Source organism: Anser cygnoides, chromosome 5 (assembly GCF_040182565.1).
Source record: "Anser cygnoides isolate HZ-2024a breed goose chromosome 5, Taihu_goose_T2T_genome, whole genome shotgun sequence".
In the NCBI taxonomy this organism is placed as follows: domain Eukaryota; kingdom Metazoa; phylum Chordata; class Aves; order Anseriformes; family Anatidae; genus Anser; species Anser cygnoides.
The window spans coordinates 36,127,334-36,145,759 of NC_089877.1; the positions used below are offsets into that span (position 1 = coordinate 36,127,334).

An 18,426-nucleotide genomic window follows, 5' to 3' on the forward strand; every position below is an offset into this window, starting at 1 on the left:
CGCATGTCCTCTGCCCTGCTCCTCGGTGCTCGCCTGCCTCTGCTGCTCAGCCACGTGCTGCCTGCTGCGGCGGCCTCTCAGCCACAGCACGGAGCCGGGGGCACCAGGACAGCCCCCCCCCCAGCCCCGGGCTGCGTTTCCTGGCAGGGACATGAAGTCAGTCCCCTGTGACGTGTCCTAAATTGCTGACGGCCCGGCCCCTGCGGCCACCTGCCTGCCGTGCCTGCTCCGCGTGTGGCACCACGTGAGGCCCTGGGTCGGTGGCTCCCTGGGGCCAGGGTTTGGCTGAAGGGGGGGGGGGGGGGGAGGGAAGGTGCAGCCCCCGTGCTGGCACAGAGCAGACATGCAGCAGCTCTGCTTTACGTGGCTTTATTCACAACGAAATGAACAGAGCAGAGGAACCGTTTTTTGTTTGTTTGTTTTTAATCCCAGCCCTTCCCCCTACCCCCAACAACTTGCAACACCGAACGGAAATAAATACGCGGTCGCAGGGAGGGGGCTGCTGCCCGCAGGGCGCAACCACAACCCCCCCGTCACCACCCACCCCCGGCAGGGAAAGGTGAAACGGAGCCCGGGGGGCACCATTCCAGCCCCCCAGAGCTGGCTGGGGGGCAAACCCCAAAGAGTACTGCCCCCCAAAAGGGACGGGGGGGGCCCACGGGATGGGGCAGCAGGGTGGAGGCAGAGCTGGGGGGCTGCAGGTGGTACCAGGGGGGGCTCAGCCCTGACGGGGGGGGTCACTCCTGCCCCTGGAGCAGCTCGGAGCGGTCTCGCAGGGCCCCGCGGTTTTGGGGCGCGGCGCCCTCCTCTCCTTCCTCTCGGCTCAGGGCCCGCCGTGTGCTCCAGCCCCAGGCACTCCTGGCTGGGAAATCAAGGCTGTGTCCGGGGAGGGGGGAAGACGACGGGGGCCGCGCCGCGCTCACTCCTCACCCTCCAGCTTGAGGCTGACGCTGCGGGGCTTGGCACGGGGCAGGCTGGGGGGCGCGGGCGGGGGGCCCCCGTCCCGCTCCGCCTGGCTGGAGCCCCGCGAGCGCAGGAGCTGGCTCTGCTTGCGGAGGAAGTCGACGGGCGCCGGGCAGCCGTAGGTGCCTTTGCCCAGCACGGGCCGGGGGGGTCCTTTGGGGGAATGGGCCAGGGCTGCCGCCTCCAGCTGGGCTAGGTGGGCTACGTAGCCCTCGGACAGGAACTGCGGGACACAAGGACAGCCTGAGACCCCGGCAGGAGCAGCGCATGTATCCCGCAGCCCCAGCTCACCCCCAGCCCTGCCCCTGTACCTGGCACTGGTTGTGAAACTTCTTGACGGCCCGGCCCACGATGTAGATGTGCGACGGCGCCAGCCCCAGGGAGCTGTAGACGGAGACGTCCTTGGTGGAGCCGTAGCCGGCGACAATGGTGATCTCTGCCTGCCCACGGAGAGGAGGGGTAAGGCAGGGACAGACCCTTCCCACAGCCCCGGGGGCAGCCACGTGTGCCCTGATCTTGGCCAACCCCCAGGGCACCGGGTCACTATGCCCCGGATCACGGTCCTGGTACCAGTGCTACTGGTCCAGCTCCAAGCATCTCCACACGTGGCTCCTCCGAGGATGGAGAGGGCCAGGGATTACAGCTCAGCCCACCCTACCCCCCACCGCCGCCCCTCGCCCACCTCGGTGCGCAGGCTCTGCAGGAAGGCTGCTTTCTGCCTCAGGGGGTCATGGGTGAGACCGTCGCAGAAGGAGACGGCGCCGTGAGGGAAGTTGTGCTGGGAGAGCCAGGCCACCACACGGTGCTTCTGCATGTCGGGGCGCCCCGTCACGTAGATGATCATGTAGCCCGAGTCCTGCCAGTGCCTGGGGGGTACACGCCTTGCTGCCGGGAGCCCACCCAAGGACAGTCCCGCCGGTGGGAAGCCACCAGGCAGCTCCCGACAGAGCAGGCATGGGCGCTGGCTCCAAAACCTTGTCCTCTGTGGGGATTTTAGCAACACTGGCGGAGCTGTGGCCTATCACACCTATCGCATCCCCGGGATGGCTCTGATGCCCTCGCCGCCCTGACCAGTTTGTCACCACACCACAAAAGGCCGGTTACCCTCACAATAAGAGCACCTACCGTACGACATCAACAGCGCCCGCCCGCACTTTCGGGTCGCTGCCCATGATGGAGACGCTGGCAGTGAAGGAGCCGTCGATGCTGAACACCACCGACTCGGTGCCCCGTGCCACCACCGTGAGGTACGCCTCTGCGTAGCTGTGGTCGCCCCTGGGACAGGACAGCAAGGAGGCTCAGCGCCAGCTCTGCCACCTCCCTCAGCCCCCAGATTTCTGCCCAGCGAGCTGGAGAAGAAGGTGGCCGAGGCGTCCCTGCCAGCAGCAGGCAGCCGCACCGCACCTGACCACCATGCGCACGGGGTAGATGCCGATGGCCAGGGCCTTGTCCGGAGGGATGGTGAAGGTCAGGCGCCCGCTGCCGCTCGTCACCTCGGTGCCGTAGTACAGCCACTTCCCCGAGAGCGGCTGCGTCATGATGTAGATATCCACCTGAGGGAGGGGAAAAGGGCTGAGCACAGAGCCTGCTAGCTGCTGTTTCCCTAACCCACAGGTCATTACGATCCTCTCCCACCATATCCTACAAGGCCCTGGTCCCCAGCCCTTCCCCTGCCCCTTGGCTGCAGGTGACATCGGCCCCGTGTCCACCCCCAGACATCTCTGCCCTCTCGTTGCACCTCCAGGGATGCCCCGGCAGCACCCGCAAGCCCCAGCAGTACCTTCTCCCCAGTCAGGGTCACCACGTCCAGGGGGCCGTACATGAAGCGCCCGCTGAGGACCTGCGCTTTGCCCTCGCACACGATGATGTCGCTGGCCCGGTGGTTGGCTGTCACGTTCTGCAGGGACACGCGGGGCTCAGCAGCCAGCGCTGGGGCTGCGCATGGCTACCCGAGAGCCCCCGAGGTGGCAGGCAGCCCCCGCCAGGCTGTGGGACCAGCGTGGCAGCCTCGCAGCAGGCAGCGGCAAACCTTCCCAGCCGCATCACCACGGGGACTGGGACTTGCCTGGCCACCCAAGCTTGATCCCGAGGCTGCCCTGGCAAAGGGTCGGGTTCCCGGCAGCTGCAGCCCCGAAACCAGCAGCTGGCCACGGGGTACGTACCCGGATCTTCACTTGGGTGCGCTTACGCTGCCACTTCTCCCGGGGGATGGCGGGGCTGTAGATAGAGCTCTCCTCGCTCTCCGCCGGCTGCGGGCCCTCCTTCTCCATCACCTGCCGGGTGGCACGGCACAGCTCAGCCTCCGGCGGGTGAGCCGGGCCGCCCGCCCCGCTGCCCCTGCCGTACCTGGCGCAGGATGAAGGCCACCACGTCAGAGGACTCCCAGTAGCTGGCGTGGAAGAGGTGGGGCAGGGTGATGGTGGGGAAGGCGGTCAGCGCGTCGGGGCAGTACAGCGAGTAGTCGATGCGCTTCGGGCCCCACCAGCGCTCCAGGACTGCCAGGAGAGCTCACATGAATCCGTCCCTGGGCCTTATCCCACACCCTGCTCCCCGTCCCTGCTTCAGGCCCCGCACCGGACCTCTGGACATCGTGGTGCCTCGTGCCCAGCCGAGGTGCTGGGATGGGGTGGGCAGGGGACGACACTCACTCTTGACAACTTCACTGGTGCTGGCGGGCGTGGGGGGCTCTCCAGGCTCGCTGCCCCTCCAGAAGCCCCCGAAGCTGCCGGTGGGAGTGGGGGGAGCGGCCAGGTCCACCTCGGGCAGGAAGAGGGCAGAGTGCATCTGCAGGGCCTCCGCTGCGGGCGGCACCGAGTCAGGCCACCCAGAGCCCCCCTGGAGACCCCCCTCAAGAACCCGGGACTGGACCGGCAGCAGGGCCGCTCACCCAGCAGGGAGGAGGTGCCGTCGCCCAGCGGGTACTTCTGGTAGCGGGGCACGCTGAGCGGCGGCACGGCGTGGAAGGCTTTGGCCAGGAGGGGCTCCAGGCGGGAGGCGCAGGGGTCGGCCGCGTGGAAGAGGTTGTAGATCTGCTCGCAGGCGGGACGCAGCTGGGCCACTGGGGCAGAGGGGGGGGGGGGGTCAGGGCTGCCAGGAGCACGGCAGGGATGGGGTAGGAGGGCTGAGAGACACGGGGGAGCGTGGCACCCAGGGAGGAGAAAGTAGTACCCGGAGGCAGGAAAGGCTAGGGAGACAAACCCAGGATGCCGGTGGCAGCCTGTGATGCCGTGGGACAGGCTGGGCTGGCACGGGGCAGGAAGGGGGACACTCAGGCACGTGCCAACACCAAGACCCCCAGAGCCAGGGCGTGCAAGGGGCCCAAACCTAAGCAGAGCTGTTTCAGGAGGTCTGGGGGATTCAGACTCGTACAGGGCAAGGGGGAACACAATTCAGGAGAAGGCCTCAAGCCCTGCAGGGAGGCCTGGGGGCTCACACCGCAGCCAGAGGGGGTCCTCACCGTCCAGAGCGGGCATGACGGTCTTGCGCAGCGCGAGCACCAGCCCCAGCGGGGAGCCGAAGAGGAAGAAGCCGGATACCTTAAAGTCAAGGCGGGTGCTGGCGCCCTCCGCCCCATCCGGCGCTGCAGAATTGCCTCGCGGTGCCTCTGCCTCCAGCGGGGCCTCACTGGGCTGCGGGCTGCAACAGCATTGCCAGTGGGCATGGGAAAGCCAGCGCTGCACCCACTGCAGCCCCGTTAGCCCAGAGGAGCTGCTGGAAGCAGGGGAGCTACGGCAGGGCACTGCACCTATACCATGCTCCCTCCCAGGGTGGTGCAGATCAAAAATTCACCCTTTGCATAGAGCGTAAGATTTGCCAGGAGGCCACTAGCACTCCCACAGGGACAGGGGGTGGCGCTGCTGACTGTCCCCCTTGCTCTCACCTGCACGAGGAGCCGGGATGCTGGCTGTCCCCCTGCACACCCAGCTCGGGGCTGGCCTGGCCTGACCCTGCTGCTCCATCCGCCCCGTCGGCCAGCGGGTCCCTGCCGCCACACAGCTCGGGGGAGATGGGCTCCGTGCTCTGCAGGAGGAGAGGAAAACATCAGCGAGTGGCTGGCTGCTGCTGAGCCACTGCCGACACCGACGGCTCGAAGACACGGGCACCCACCAGGCTGCCACGGCGGCTGCTGCTCCGGCTGCCCCCTGCGCCCGCCCGGCTCTGGCACAGCGCGTCGAAGCCCAGGATGCCTCCAACGCAGTCCCCGAGCAGCACCACCTGCGGACGGCACGCTGTCCGGGCTGAAAATGTCCCCGGTGGGAGCCAAGTCCCAGCTGGAACCCAGGGTGAAGCTTGCCCCGAGCTCCCCGCCCCTCTCACCTGGCCACAGAAGCCGGCGCCCTCGCCGGAGTGCAGGAAGGTGCTGTACGCCTGGTTGGCGCGGGTGATGACGGTGCCCACGGCGTGCTGGTAGCTCCCCGAGGAGGTGGCCAGCAACGGGAGGGCTGCCAGCGGGATGTGGTCCTGGCTGCTGGACAGGCTGTCCCGGTCGTGGCTGTAGGGGCTGAGCCTGAAAGGGGCACAGAGAGCGGGTGAGCAGGGCTGCCCCGGCATCCCCAAGCCATCGCACGACGCTCGCTTCTCCAGATGCCACACCAAGAGAAGCAGAGCCCCCTCCCTGAGCCCGCCACCTCCCCACGTCCCCTCCCGGGAGCGGTTTGCGTGGGGAAAGCCCCCTCTCACCCCACAGCCCCGGCACGCCGTGCCGCCATCCTCACTTGGAGACGAGGGCGTAGGCAGCGGCGCAGATGGGCGGGCAGGGCACCAGGCGCAGCGCCACGTGCCCCAGCGCCTCGGGGAAGTGGATGCGGGTGACGGCGTCGAAGGTGGCCGCCAGCGTCTGCACGTCCGCCTGCTTGGAGCCCGGTTCGCCCACCCCCTGGTCCAGGATGTTGCCGCTGTGGAGGATGAGGAAGAGCGCGTGGATCCGGCACGCCTGCGCCGCGCTCTCGGCCGAGACGCCCTGCGGGAAGGAGAGAGCTCCCGTCTGCACCCACGCCGGGGTCCCAGCAGGGGGGCGCGAGGGACAGGCTGAGGCTGCACACACCTCCGAGAAACCAGCCGCCGCCAGTCCTTCGCCATCTGCCTTGGCAGCGCTGGGTCCGTCCCCTGCGAGCACGTGGCCCGGGTGAGCCAAGGCAGGGCGTCCACGCGGGGGTCAGCCCCCGGGTTTGGGGCAGGCTGTGCCCACCCTGCTCACCCAGAGCCTCGTCCAGCTCTGCCGGCCGCTCCAGCGTGTCCAAGAAGTCGTTGGAGCTCCACTTGGTCATCTCCTTCGCAAAGACTTCGTCGCTGTCAGACAGGTCCTCTGTGGGGGCAGGGATGGGGCCGGGGGGTGGGTGAAGGGCAGCCCGCACCCCGGCGTCCTGCTGCCCCCCGTGGGGCAAACCCAGAGCGGCCCCTGCTCAGGCTCCCCACCACCAGAACCCGAAGCCGTGGGGCTGCTCCGCCATACCGTGGGCGTCGAAAAACTCCTCCTCGGAGCTGTTCTCGGAGTCACGGGCAATGTTCTGCATCCGCCACTCGGACAGGCTCTGAGGAGACACCCCCCCTGCCACCAGCACAGGGTCAGGGCTCAGAGCCCCCAGGGCAGCGAGCCCCCACTCCTGCCCCACAGGCCCCTGCTGCTCCCACACCCCGAGCCGCAGGAGGCTGGAGTCCTACTCACCCAGCACAGGACCCGTTCTCTCACCTCCGTGCTGGGAAGAATAGGAAGAGCGGGAAGACGTGGACCACTGCTTGGCAAAGGTATCGTCGGGGGAGGCATCAGACGTGCCCGGTGCCTCGGCACCCTCCTGCCCGCCGGCAGCTCCCGGCTCCGGCCGCCCCTCGGGGCTGGGGCCGGCGGCGGGGGGCTCCTCGGCCTCGCCGCACTTGGCCATCTTCTGCGCCAGCATCCGCGCCGTCTCCTCCTCCAGCTGCCGGATGTCCTCCATGGTCAGGTCCGTCCACTCGTCCTGCCAGCACCAGGCCTGGCGGTGGGCGCGCAGCATCACCTTGCGCAAGCCTGCGACGGGCAGCGGGGAGCGAGCGCGGCGTGGCCCCGGCGCCCACGTCCCCAAGCCCGCTGCCCCCGCGGGCAGGGCGGTGCCAGCGCCCCGCGCTCACCGACGTCGTGGATGAACTGCTCGATCTTGGACTGCATCCCCCAGTAGCGGAACTCCACCTTGCAGAGCTTGTAGGCGCACATCAGGGGCCCGCCGGCGGCCGCCTCCAGCCAGTCGTCCCCCAGCGGCCCCCGGCCCGTCTTGGCCGAGTGGTAGAGCTTGGGGTCCTCCTCGGGCTTGTACTCCCCGGGGGAGATGGGGTCACGCACGATGTCAATGGTGTCTGAGGGAGAGGAAGGAGAGCAGCACTCGTTACCCCTCAAGGCTCAGAGGAGCAAGAAAAGGGGAGGAAAGTGGAGAAAAACGCACAAAAACAGGACCGGGGGCACCCTGCAAATTATTTCCACGCGCCGTGAGCGCACGCTGGCGGTGCCAGCGAGCACCATCCCTGTGGCTGTAACCTCAACAGCACCTTTGGGTGCACCCGAGCGCGTCCCGTCCCCACGCCAGGGCCGGATCCAGCGCCCCGAGGAGCGGCTGCAAGAGGCGCAGGCAGCCGCGGGGGGGCTGGGCGCTCCGAGCCGGGCTGACACACTTAGGCGCATTAGCGAGGAGATTTGGCAGCTGGGAGAAGGCGCGGGTGACCCCGGGGACGTGGGGGCTGAGATTGAGGCCAAACCAGGCGGCGCGGTGCGGCGAGGAGTCCCGCTCGCTGCCTCCGCCAGGAACGGGGCGAGGAGCAAAGCAAAACCTCGCAGCCCCGGATCCGTCTGGCCCCGCTGACACCCCCCGTGCCGTGGCAGCAGGGCCAGCACCAGCCCTTAAAGCAGCGCCCAGCGAGCTCGTGGAGCAGCTCGGATCGTGGCGCGGGGACGGCGTTATTCCCGTGTTGTTCCCGCAACAACCCCGCGGGTCTGTTTGCTGGGAGAAAACCCGTGAGGACGCTGCTACCGGTGCGGTTCGCAGGACAAGGTGGCCAGCTCGGCCCCGACAGCCCTGGCATTCGCTCTGCTGCCAGCCGCCCTTTGAAATGTGAGAGGGGATTTTACAACCGAGGCGCTACAAGACAGCGGGGTGGGAGCGAGAGCTGGCAAAGAAAATCCCTCCCGGGGTCAGCGGCGGCCCCGTGCTCCTTGAGGAGCGGCTGGAAGCTCACGGGACTGGGTCCGGGGGAGAAATCAAGCACGGGCCGTGCCCTGCCCGCTGTCCCCTCGGCCCCGGTTGCTGCTTGGTGGTGGCAGGGACAAAATTTGTCCCCCCCAGGCCTGCACCACCAGCGTCCCAGCCGGACATCCCCGGTGCTGCAAGAACCAATGAGAGAAATAGGTCAGATGAATCATTTCCTCCGAGTGCCTATTTTAGGCCTCCATTTTAAGAGCAGAGCGTGACGCGCTGCACTCCGGTGCCTAAAACGACCGTGCCGACACCGCCGGGAACAGGAGCAGGCAGCAGCCGGGGACAAACCTCCCCCCGGGGGGGGTGAATCTGCCCTGGACCCCCAGCTCTGCCCTCAGCCAGCACAGAGGGGCTGGGGCCGGAGAGCAATGCCAAGCAAAGCTCTGGGGAGCAGGGGAAGCAGGGCAGCAAGGGGGGAAAATGGGGACACGCTTTCCCAGCTCCCCCCACTCCAGCCGATCCAAAATGCCCTGCCAGAGCCCGGTGCAGGTTCCCACTCGCACTACGAGAGGGTCAAAGCTGTGCCAGACCACGTGGGATGGGCTGGGACGGGGGACGGGGGAGCAGCCTGGCACTGGGGAGAGCTGCAAACAAACACACAGGCAAGGCGAGGGGGCAGGAAATGAAATCATCCCCCAGAATGTTTTTAACACGGACTCTCGCTTAACGGTGCTGCCACCAGACGGGGCAGGGTGCTCGGGGCACTGCTGCCTTTCTCCTTTCAGGGTTCCCCCCCCAGATCGCTCCCATAACACAAGGGCCAGAGGAGGGAGCAAAACCCATTGCGTTGCAGGCGCTGAGCCTCTCGCTGGGCTGCCTGGTGAAAGGCTGAGCCCCTCGGGCTCTGCGGTGCAGCCAGCCCCAGAAGAGCTGCACAGGGACCCCGGCAGGCGTTGGATCCTGCTGGGCCGTGGTGACGGCACCCCTGCCTTACGCACCCAAAATCCTCTGCCTCTTCTCAGCTGCGCTCAGGTTGAAGACATTGGTCTGCTGGCCCGCATCTGGCCGGTAATATGTCTCGATCTCGATGGAGAACTTCTCCACAAAGGGGCAGGTGTACCTGCGGGAGGTGCGGGGACAGGGCTGAGCCCGGCAGGCGGCCCCAAAGCCCAGCCCGCGTCCCCCCCGGGGGTCCCACCTGGTGCGGGTGTAGGGGTAGGCGTTCCAGGACTCCTCCTCCACCTGCAGCGCAGCCTTGGGCAGCAGCGCCCGAAACCAGCTGGGGATGTGCGAGCCCACGTGGTAGATCTTGTGGGTGTACTGGCCGCTGCCGCCGGGGCCATCGCTGTAGGGCCGGTTGGCCAGGATCTCCACCCCGCTGCCCTCGCCGCTCGATTCCTCCCGGCTCTTCTTCTGCGGGGCGAGGGCTGGATGAGACCCCGTGCCCCAAAACCCACACGCAGCACCCCGTGCCCCAAAACCCAGCACCTCACCGGCATGCAGGTCCCCTGCATCCTTCCCCAACCACAAACCCCCTCAGCCCCACACCTGCTCCTGGGATCCCCCTGCTTGGCTCCGCACCCCAAAACCCCCCCGGGGGCAGCCCCTTGCCCAGAGACCCCCCGATTCCACACCACCCTTCCCAGACCCCCATCCTCAGCCCCCTTTCCTCAGCCCCACACCGTCCCCGCAGTCTCACACCCCTCAGCATCCCCCCAGGACCCCCAGACCCCCTTCTCGGCACTGTCCCAGTGTCCCCACGCAGCCCCGTTGTCCCCCCAGCCCCCTCCCAGCCCCCCCGAGCCCCAATCTCGGTGCTGTCCCGGTGTCCCCACACAGCCCCGGTGTCCCCCCAGCCCCCCCCAGCCCCCATCTTGGCACTATCCCCGTGTCCCCACACAGCCCCGGTGTCCCCCCAGCCTCCCCGGGACCCCATCTCGGTGCCACCCCCGTGTCCCCACACGGTCCCGGCGTCCCCTCGGCCCCGTCCCGGGCCCCCATCTCGTCACCGTCCCGGTGTCCCCGCACAGTCCCGGCGCCCCCCCCCCGCCGGGCCCGGCCGCACCTGGATCATGTAGAGCTGAGCCACCTGGTACTCCTCCAGGCTCATGGGCAGCAGGATGTGGTACTCCTTGATGAGCATGGCGGCGGGGGGCAGCGCCTGCGGGCACCGCCGTCAGACCGGCCCCGGCCCCGGCCCCGGCCCCGGCCCCGGCCCCGGCCCCGGCCCCGGCCCGGCCCGGCCCGCACGGCGCCCGCCGCAGCGCCGCCAGGCCCGCCCCGCTGCCATGGCAACGCGCCCCCCGCCCGCCCCGTTCGGCTGCGCTCGGCTCGGCCCGCCCCGCGCTCGGCTCCCTCCGGCCGCGCTCGGCTCCCCCTCGGCAACCTTCGGCTCCCTCCGGCCGCGCTCGGCCCCCCCCCTCCGCCGCCCCCCGCCGAACCTGCGCCCCCGCTCCGCGCCGGCCCCGCGCCTCGTGACGTCACGGCGCGCTCCCGAAGGGGGGCGCTCGCTGACGTCAGAGAGAGGGGGGGGGGAGCGTGACGTCAGAGCGGGGAGGCGGCGGCGGCGCCGCTGCACGGGGGCTGCGCGGGCGGCGGGGCCGGGGCGTTCAAACGGGGGAAGGGGCGAGAATGGGGGGGGGGGGGGTTGGAGAGTTTTGGGGGGATTTGAAGAGGATTTGGGGACTTATGGGGGGGATTTGGGGAGTTTTGGGGAGTTTGAGGGGAATTGGGGGGGATCTGGGGAGTTCGGGGGGGGGACTTGGGCAGTTTCGGGGGGATTTAAGGATGTTTGGGGGGATTTAAGGAGGTTTGGGGGGTTTGAGGGGGGATTTCAGGAGTTTGGGGGGGATTTGGGGAGTTTGGAGGGATTTGGGGAGTTTTGGGGGGGAGTTTTGGGGGTTTGAGGGGGGATTTCAGGAGTTCTGGGGGGGATTTGGGGAGTTTGGGGGGATTTGAGGAGTTTTGGGGGGGAGTTGGGGATTTAGGGGGGGATTTGGAGAGATTTGGGGGGAGTTGGGGGGAGTTGGGGAGTTTGGGGTGGGATTTAGGGTTTGGAGGGGGAGGATTTGGGGAGTTGGGGGGGATTTAGGGAGTTTGGGGGGGGATTGGAGAAGTTCTAGGGGGGGTTGGGGGGAATTGGGGGTTTTTGGGTGATTTTATTAGGTTTAGGGTCACAGCAGGTCTCGCCCCCCCTGCCCCCTCCAGGCGCCGTGTCCCGAGCACGTCCTTTATTTATAAAAACCCGCGGCTGCGAAGGGAACCGGGAGGGGAGGGGGGGTCAGGGGGAGCCCCGGGGGCGGCCCTGTACGAAGGGTTGGGGGGCCACCGGCGGGGCTCCGGGACCGGGAGGAGGTGGGGGGGGGGGGGGACACCGGGGGCGGCCGTCACGTGCGGGCGTTGCGCTCTGTCTCGGCCAGGCACTCCCGCACCAGCGCCCGCGCGTGGATGATGCCTGCGGGGGGGACAAAGCGGGGGGGGGGGGGGTGAGCCCCGGTGGCACCGGGAGCCCCCCCCCCAGTCCCCCCGGTACCGGTACCGGCGCCGTACCCCGCTTGAGCCGCTCCATGGCGCTCTTGCTGCCGGCGTAGGTGGGCCGGATCTCCTTGCCCATCTCCTCGATGACGGACAGCAGGTCGGTGTAGGTGCTCTGCGAGCCCGGGGCACCGGGGGGCTTCATGGCCTGCGGGGGGGGGGGGGGGGGGGGGGGGGGGTTAACGGAGGGGCTCAGCACCGCCCCCCCCCCCCCGTTACCGGCCCCGCCGCCCCCCCCCCACCGCCTCACCTGCACGTAGCCCATGGAGGGCGGCCCGAAGTCGTTGAAGAGCGGCCGGAACGGGGCGGCGGCGCCGGGCGCGGAGCCGGACGGCGAGGGGACGCTGGTGGCTGCGGGGTACGGGGGGGGGGGGGGGGGGGGGGGGGGGGCGCGGGGTTAGCGCGGCGTTACCGGAGCCCCCTCCCCCCCCCCCGGGTGCCCCCCCTTCAACCCCCTCTCACCGGCGGGCGGCGCCGCGGGCCCCGGGGCGGGGCTGGCGCTGGCGGGGGCGGGCGCGATGGGCTTGTAGGACATCCCCGCGGGCCCGCGCCGCGAGCGGCTCCCTGGCGAGCGGCGGCGGCGGCGGCGGCGGCGGCGGCGGGGGGCGCGGGGCGCGGGGCGGGGCGGGGCGCGGCGGCCCCCCGCAGCCGATTGGCCGGCCCGCGCGGACCCGCCGCGCTGATTGGCCGCCGGCCCGGCTCGGCCCCGCCCCCCGGCCCCGCCGCGGAGAGCGCGGCCCGGCCGCCGCCGCTCGCCAGGCCCCCACCCCCCCCCCCACCCCTCCCGGCGCCGACCGCTCGCGCCGATGACGTCGCAGCCCGCGCGCCGCGCTGACGTCAGCGCGCCACCCCCCCTCCCCGTTACCATGGAGACGCGCGGCGTCGGCCCCGCCCCGTCCCGCCGCCGCCATTTTCTCCCCCCCGCCCCCGGTGACCGCCCCCCGCTAGGAAGGAGGCGCGGACAGCGGCGGCCGGCACACGGCTTCATTGCACCGGGACCCCCGCACGCACCGGGGGCTGCCCCAACACGGCCCCGCCGCCCCCGGGAGCAGCGTGGGGACGGGCCCGGGAGGGGGGCGGACGGGCCCCGGGACCCCTCCCGGTGGCGGGGGGGGGGGGGGGGAGGGGGCGGCGGTGCCGGGGCCGTCTGGTCTCGGTAAGGCACGGCGGGGGGCTCCTGTCCCGGCTTGGCACGGGCCGCCCTCAGCGCGACATCATCCGCACGAACTCTGCCGGGGGAAGCGTGGTGTTAACGGGAGAAGGGCGATAATACAGCGGGGGGGGGTAATAAAGGGGTAACGGAACCGGGGGGGTTAATAAAGAGGTAATGGAACCGGGGGGGGGGGGCAATAAAAGGGGTAACGGAACCGGGGGGGGCAATAAAAAGGGTAACAGAACTGGGGGGGAGGGGTTAATAAAGGGGTAACAGAACCAGGGGGGATTAATAAAGGAGTAATGGAACCGGGGGGGGGTTAATTAAGCGGTAATAAAGCGGTACCATAACCAGCACCCCCAACCTCGTTACCTTCGAAGTCCACCAGGCCGTCCCCGTTGAGATCCACGTCCTTGAGGATCTCGTCCACCTCCCGGGGGTTGAGCTGCTGCCCCAGCAGCTTGCGCATGGCCTCCCGCAGCTCCGCCATGCTGATCTGCCCGTCCCCGTTGGTGTCGAACTGCCGGCGAGCAGGCGGGGGGTGATAGATGGTGTGTCCCCCCCCAGCAGCCCGTCCCAGCAGCCCCCCGGCCCCCCCTCACCTCACGGAAGGCGTCGCGCAGCTCCTTGATGCCGATCATGTCCGCAGTCTCCGCCAGCATCTTGGGGCCCATCAGCTCCACGAAGTCGTCGAAGTCCACCTTGCCGCCCGCTGCGGGAGGAGGGAAGTGCGGCCGGAGTGTGAGGCACAGCTCCGGGGCCACCACCGAGGGGACGCGCGGGTGTCCCCCCTCCCCGCGCCCCAACACCTACTGATCTGCTGGGACAGCTCGATGAGCTCCATCTCGGTGGGCATGTAGCCCATGGTCCGCATGCACTCGCCCAGGTCCTTGTAGCTGATGTAGCCATCCCGGTCCTTGTCGAACTCCCGGAAGGCTTGCTTCAGCTCTGGGGACAGCGCGGGGACGCGGGTGGCACCGGGGGATACCCCTTCTGCCGCCCCCCTTCCCCTCCCCGGCCACGAGGAGGGATGGGTGGAGGGGAACGGGTGACAAGTCGGTGACAGGGGAGACTCCAGCTGCGGGCAGCGTCCCCACGCTTTACCTTCGATCTCCTCCGGCCGCAGCTCTCGGTCCTGGGAAGAGAAAGCGGGCTGGAGGGACGGCCCCCACCCCAAACCCCCCACCCGGCGGGCAGCGAGGTGGCCGCGGGTGACCCCGTGGGAGTCGTGTGCCACAACTTTGGCCAGGAAGGGGGGGTCACGAGGCACCGCTGCGGCGTTGCCTTGACCCGAGGAGCCCGGGACGTGCCCCTGGGTGAGCGGCTGGGGAGGGGGGGGGGGGCCGCGACCGGCACGTACCAGCTGGGTGATGGCGATGCTCTGGCGGAGGAAGATGCACGCCGGCCCCACCAGCCCGTGCAGCACCGAGTAGTTCTGCAACGGCGGCGACTGCGCGGCCTCCGCCGCCTCCTCGGCCTCCTGGGGGCCGGGGGGGCCGCAGCGCTGCCTCCCGTCCTGCGGGCAGAGCCGGCCGGTAGCGGGAGGCAGAGCCCAGCACCCCCCCCGGATAACCCACACCCCGTGTCCCCCCCTCTGCCCGCCACCCCCCCCCCCGGGGCCAGCCTTACCTTGGAGAGCCTCCGCTCAGGGGTCTTGGTGCAGTTGCCCATGGCTGGGGGGTGCCCGGGCATACCTGGCCCCCCCGGGGGGGCCGCCTGGCGCAGTCCTGGGGGCCACCGACTCCGGCCCGGGCGCGCCAGGACGGGGTTTTTTTATAGTAACAGCGGCTGCGTGGGGATTTGCGGTTTTTATTGAATATCTCGGGATATGCAGGGCGAGGCGGGGGGGGCCGCACGCGCCCGCACACACACATAATCCCCCGGATTATTCCCCGCTCGGCCGCGCTGCTCCAGATGTGGGGGAGCCACCCAGCTGTCCCCGGGGGGGGGGGCGGGGGGGGGACCGAACGGGGACACCGCCCCCCTCCCCCCCCAAAACAATAAAATTAATTAAAATAACCCCCCAAATCGTCATTCATTCTCCCCCGTCCCCCCCCAGCACGCCGCCGGTTACCTGCCCGCCGGCGGGGGGCACCTCGGGTCCCGGCTCCTCGGTGCTCGCACGGCAGCGGCCCGGGCCCCCCCCGGGGCTCCGCCGCCCCCGGGACCGGGGGGCCTGGCGCGGGGGGGGGGGGCTGCGGGCACCGCGCTTCGGCCCCGGGGGGGCCCGGCGGGGCGGCCCCCGGGCGGCTGCGGGCAGGGGGCTGCCGGGGGCGCGGCGGGGCGGCCCGCGGAAGAAGAGGAACATGGTGCCGGTGCCCGGTGCCGGTGCCCGGTGCTGGTGTGTGTGTCCCCCCCCCGCCGCCCCCGCCGCCGCCGCCGCCGGCCCCGAATCCGATCCCCCGCTGCCGGGGTGAGATTGCAGCGGGAAACCGGATCCGCCGCGGGACACCCGACCCGCGCCGGCCGCACCGGGCAGCGAGGCCGCGGGGACCGAGGTGGGAGCGCACCGGGGGGGGGTAACGGGGAGGAACCGGCGGGGTTAACGGGGGGGGACGGGGGGGGACCGGGGGGGCTCCGAGCGCGGAGACATCGCGGGCGCGGCGGCGGCGCGGGGCCGGGCGCGGGGAGCGGTCCCGGTGCCGGTCCCGGTGCAGCCCCCGCGCCCCCCGCCCCGGTCCCGGTCCCGGTCCGTGACGTCACCGCCGCGCCACCGGCGCCCGCCGCTGACGTCACTGCCGCGCGCACCGGCGGGGGGCGCCTGAAGGTGACGGCGGGAGCGGGGCCGCGGCGAGCCCCGCCATGGCCGCCCGGCAGCTGCAGGCGCTGCGCCGCCTCCACGCCGCCGCCTTCTCGGTGAGTGCCGGCACCGGGACCCGGACCCGGACCCGGACCCCTACCGGTACCGGTACTGGTGCCGGTACCGGGCCCGGTGCCGGTGCTGAGCCCGGTCTCCCCGCAGACGGCGCCCAAGAAGACGCAGTTCGGCTCGCTGCGGGATGAGGACCGCATCTTCACCAACCTCTACGGGCGGCACGACTGGCGGTGGGGGACGGGGGGGCTCGGGGGGTGCTGGGGAGGGGGCTGGGGGGGCTCCGAGGGGTGCTTGGAGGGTCTGGGGGTGCTGGGGAAGGGGCTTGGGGGGTGCTGGGGGGGCTCCGAGGGTGCTGGGGGGGGCTCGGGGGGTGCTGGGGGGGGTCCGAGGGGTGCTTGGAGGGTTTGGGGGTGCTGGGGAGGGTCCCGGGGGTGCTGGATGGGGCGCTGGGGGGGGCTGGGGAGGGGGCTTGGGGGTGCCGGGTGGGGGTTTGGAGGTGCTGGGAGGGGGTCTCTGGGTGCTGGATGGGGCCCAGCGGGTGCTGGGTGGGGGTGCTGGGGGTGACTGCAAGGTGCTGGGGGGACTCCGGGGGGTGCTGGGGGGTTCTGGTCCCTCCCGGTGCTACTGCCCCTCCCCTGCTGCTGCCGGCAGGCTGAAGGGCGCGCTGCGGCGCGGCGACTGGTACAAGACGAAGGAGATCCTGCTGAAGGGCGTCGACTGGATCCTCGGCGAGATCAAGGCGTCGGGGCTGCGGGGCCGCGGCGGCGCCGGTTTCCCCACCGGCCTCAAGTGGAGCTTCATGAACAAGCCCCCGGACGGCAGGTGGGGGCCGGCGCCGGTGCCGCGCGCCCGGGGCGCCGGTACCGGGGGCTGACGGCGCTTCCCGGCAGGCCCAAGTACCTGGTGGTGAACGCGGACGAGGGGGAGCCGGGCACCTGCAAGGACCGGGAGATCATGCGCCACGACCCCCACAAGCTGGTGGAGGGCTGCCTGGTGGCCGGCCGCTCCATGGGCGCCCGCGCCGCCTACATCTACATCCGCGGCGAGTTCTACAACGAGGCCTCCAACCTGCAGGTGAGCGGCGGGGGCCCGGCGGGGCGCTGCCGGCGACATGTCCCCCCCCCCTGCCCACCCGCTGTCCCCTCCACAGGTGGCCATCAGGGAGGCGTACGAGGCCGGGCTGCTGGGGAAGGACGCCTGCGGCTCGGGGTACGCCTTCGATGTCTTTGTGGTGAGGGGCGCCGGGGCTTACATCTGCGGGGAGGAGACGGCGCTGATCGAGTCCATCGAGGGCAAGCAGGGCAAGCCCCGCCTGAAGCCGCCCTTCCCTGCTGACGTGGGTACGTCCCCGAGCTGCTCTCAGCTCCCGGTGTGCCGGTCATGGCAGCACAAACCCCGATTCCCCGCCAAGCGGCCCCTCTCGAGCAGGACGCAGCGATCCTGGCTGCCGTCCTGCCGTAGGGACGCGGTTGCGCTCTGGCACCGCCCAGCCCCTCAGCCCTGACCGCTTCCAGGCGTCTTCGGCTGTCCCACCACGGTGGCCAACGTGGAGACGGTGGCCGTGTCCCCCACCATCTGCCGGCGCGGCGGCGCCTGGTTCGCCAGCTTCGGGCGCGAGCGCAACTCGGGGACGAAGCTCTTCAACATCTCCGGCCACGTCAACAACCCCTGCACGGTGGAGGAGGAGATGTCGGTGCCGCTGAAGGAGCTGATCGAGAAGCACGCGGGTAAGTGCCGCGGCCCTCCTCCGAGCGGGACGTCCCCGCCAGGCCCGGCTGAGCCTGAACCCCCCTCTCTGGCAGGGGGTGTCCGCGGGGGTTGGGACAACCTTCTGGCCGTCATCCCGGGGGGCTCCTCCACCCCGCTGCTCCCCAAGTCGGTGTGCGAGACCGTGCTGATGGACTTCGATTCCCTGGTGCAGGCGCAGAGCGGGCTCGGCACGGCCGCTGTCATAGTCATGGATAAATCGGTAAGGGACGAGCCCTCCCCGGTGCCCGCCTGCCCCCGCCGGGCCCTCACTGTCCCCTTCCTCCCCAGACCGACATCGTCAAAGCCATCGCTCGCCTCATCGAGTTCTACAAGCACGAGAGCTGCGGGCAGTGCACCCCGTGCCGGGAAGGTGAGCGCACGGGGCCGGGACGGACGGGGGGGGGCAGCAGCCGGCGCCGCGGGCCCCTCACCGCCTTCCTCTCCCCGCAGGCGTCGACTGGATGAACAAAGTGATGGCGCGCTTCGTGCGGGGCGACGCGCAGGTGGCCGAGATCGACGCGCTGTGGGAGATCAGCAAGCAGATCGAGGGCCACACCATCTGCGCCCTGGGCGACGGCGCCGCCTGGCCCGTGCAGGTGCGGGCTGGGGGGGGCCGCGAGCGGGATTTTGGGGGGGGGTTTTGGTGGTGGCTGCTGCCCTGCCCCGCTAACTCCGCCTCGTCTGCTCTCCCCAGGGCCTAATCCGCCACTTTCGCCCGGAGCTGGAGGACAGGATGCGGCGCTTCGGGGAGGCCAAAGCTCGAGCGGCCTCAGCGTGAGGAGGCAGCGGTGGAGGGCAGGGGGTGGCACTGCGCTTCCCTGCCTGTGGGGGCTTCGTGGGGGCGAGGGGCTTCTCGCCACTGTTGGGGGCTCCTTAATAAACGCTGCTGTGCTCGCAGGCTCCTCTCTCTGTTTTGTGGGGGCACAAGAGGAGGCTGCGGTCTTAAAATCGGGAGCAGGGGCTCCCTGGAAAAGGGAGATCGATGGGGAATGGGGCCAGGCTTGGCCAAGGGCTGGGAAACCCCTGCTGAGGTCCTGGCTCTCCACAAGCCC

At 70.4% G+C, this 18,426-nt stretch overlaps 4 protein-coding genes across 10 annotated transcripts; 1 reads left to right on the top strand and 3 right to left on the bottom strand.

Annotated features, from left to right (window-relative positions):
- Positions 1-135: 135 nt before the first annotated feature.
- PITPNM1 (phosphatidylinositol transfer protein membrane associated 1) lies at positions 136-10,679 on the bottom strand. Of its 6 annotated transcripts, XM_066998797.1 has the most exons (25): positions 10,565-10,679; positions 10,189-10,284; positions 9,322-9,536; positions 9,122-9,243; positions 7,069-7,290; positions 6,653-6,967; positions 6,416-6,511; positions 6,161-6,268; positions 6,008-6,069; positions 5,679-5,923; positions 5,281-5,470; positions 5,071-5,178; positions 4,844-4,983; positions 4,421-4,599; positions 3,851-4,021; positions 3,612-3,761; positions 3,310-3,458; positions 3,126-3,236; positions 2,744-2,860; positions 2,368-2,516; positions 2,089-2,238; positions 1,646-1,829; positions 1,275-1,403; positions 931-1,186; positions 136-862 (listed from the first exon to the last, which is right to left on the bottom strand). In XM_066998797.1, exons 2-25 carry the CDS (start codon positions 10,264-10,266, stop codon positions 738-740), a joined length of 3,771 nt encoding a protein of 1,256 aa, XP_066854898.1. In that variant the 5' UTR covers positions 10,267-10,284; positions 10,565-10,679; the 3' UTR covers positions 136-737. The 6 variants fall into 6 exon arrangements, 5 of the variants coding, with proteins under 5 accessions (XP_066854898.1, XP_066854897.1, XP_066854899.1 ...); XM_066998796.1 differs by lacking the exon at positions 10,565-10,679 and having other exon boundaries at positions 10,189-10,357; XM_066998798.1 differs by lacking the exon at positions 10,565-10,679 and having other exon boundaries at positions 136-858; positions 10,189-10,356.
- A 659-nt stretch (positions 10,680-11,338) lies between these two features.
- On the bottom strand, positions 11,339-12,398 carry CDK2AP2 (cyclin dependent kinase 2 associated protein 2). Its single transcript, XM_066998889.1, has 4 exons — positions 12,120-12,398; positions 11,908-12,008; positions 11,673-11,805; positions 11,339-11,577 (listed from the first exon to the last, which is right to left on the bottom strand). The coding sequence occupies exons 1-4, from the start codon at positions 12,190-12,192 to the stop codon at positions 11,510-11,512; spliced, it is 375 nt and encodes a 124-aa protein (XP_066854990.1). The 5' UTR covers positions 12,193-12,398; the 3' UTR covers positions 11,339-11,509.
- Positions 12,399-12,626: 228 nt separating this feature from the next.
- On the bottom strand, positions 12,627-15,374 carry CABP2 (calcium binding protein 2). 2 transcript variants are annotated; one of them, XM_066998888.1, is made up of 8 exons: positions 14,885-15,024; positions 14,440-14,598; positions 14,171-14,326; positions 13,915-13,945; positions 13,624-13,758; positions 13,413-13,522; positions 13,183-13,330; positions 12,627-12,886 (listed from the first exon to the last, which is right to left on the bottom strand). In XM_066998888.1, exons 2-8 carry the CDS (start codon positions 14,500-14,502, stop codon positions 12,861-12,863), a joined length of 669 nt encoding a protein of 222 aa, XP_066854989.1. In that variant the 5' UTR covers positions 14,503-14,598; positions 14,885-15,024; the 3' UTR covers positions 12,627-12,860. The 2 variants fall into 2 exon arrangements, with proteins under 2 accessions (XP_066854989.1, XP_066854988.1); XM_066998887.1 differs by lacking the exon at positions 14,440-14,598 and having other exon boundaries at positions 14,885-15,374.
- Positions 15,375-15,507: 133 nt separating this feature from the next.
- NDUFV1 (NADH:ubiquinone oxidoreductase core subunit V1) lies at positions 15,508-18,271 on the top strand. Its single transcript, XM_066998854.1, has 10 exons — positions 15,508-15,666; positions 15,773-15,855; positions 16,277-16,447; positions 16,516-16,699; positions 16,776-16,965; positions 17,140-17,352; positions 17,428-17,594; positions 17,663-17,744; positions 17,825-17,970; positions 18,069-18,271. The coding sequence occupies exons 1-10, from the start codon at positions 15,613-15,615 to the stop codon at positions 18,150-18,152; spliced, it is 1,374 nt and encodes a 457-aa protein (XP_066854955.1). The 5' UTR covers positions 15,508-15,612; the 3' UTR covers positions 18,153-18,271.
- Positions 18,272-18,426: the final 155 nt, after the last annotated feature.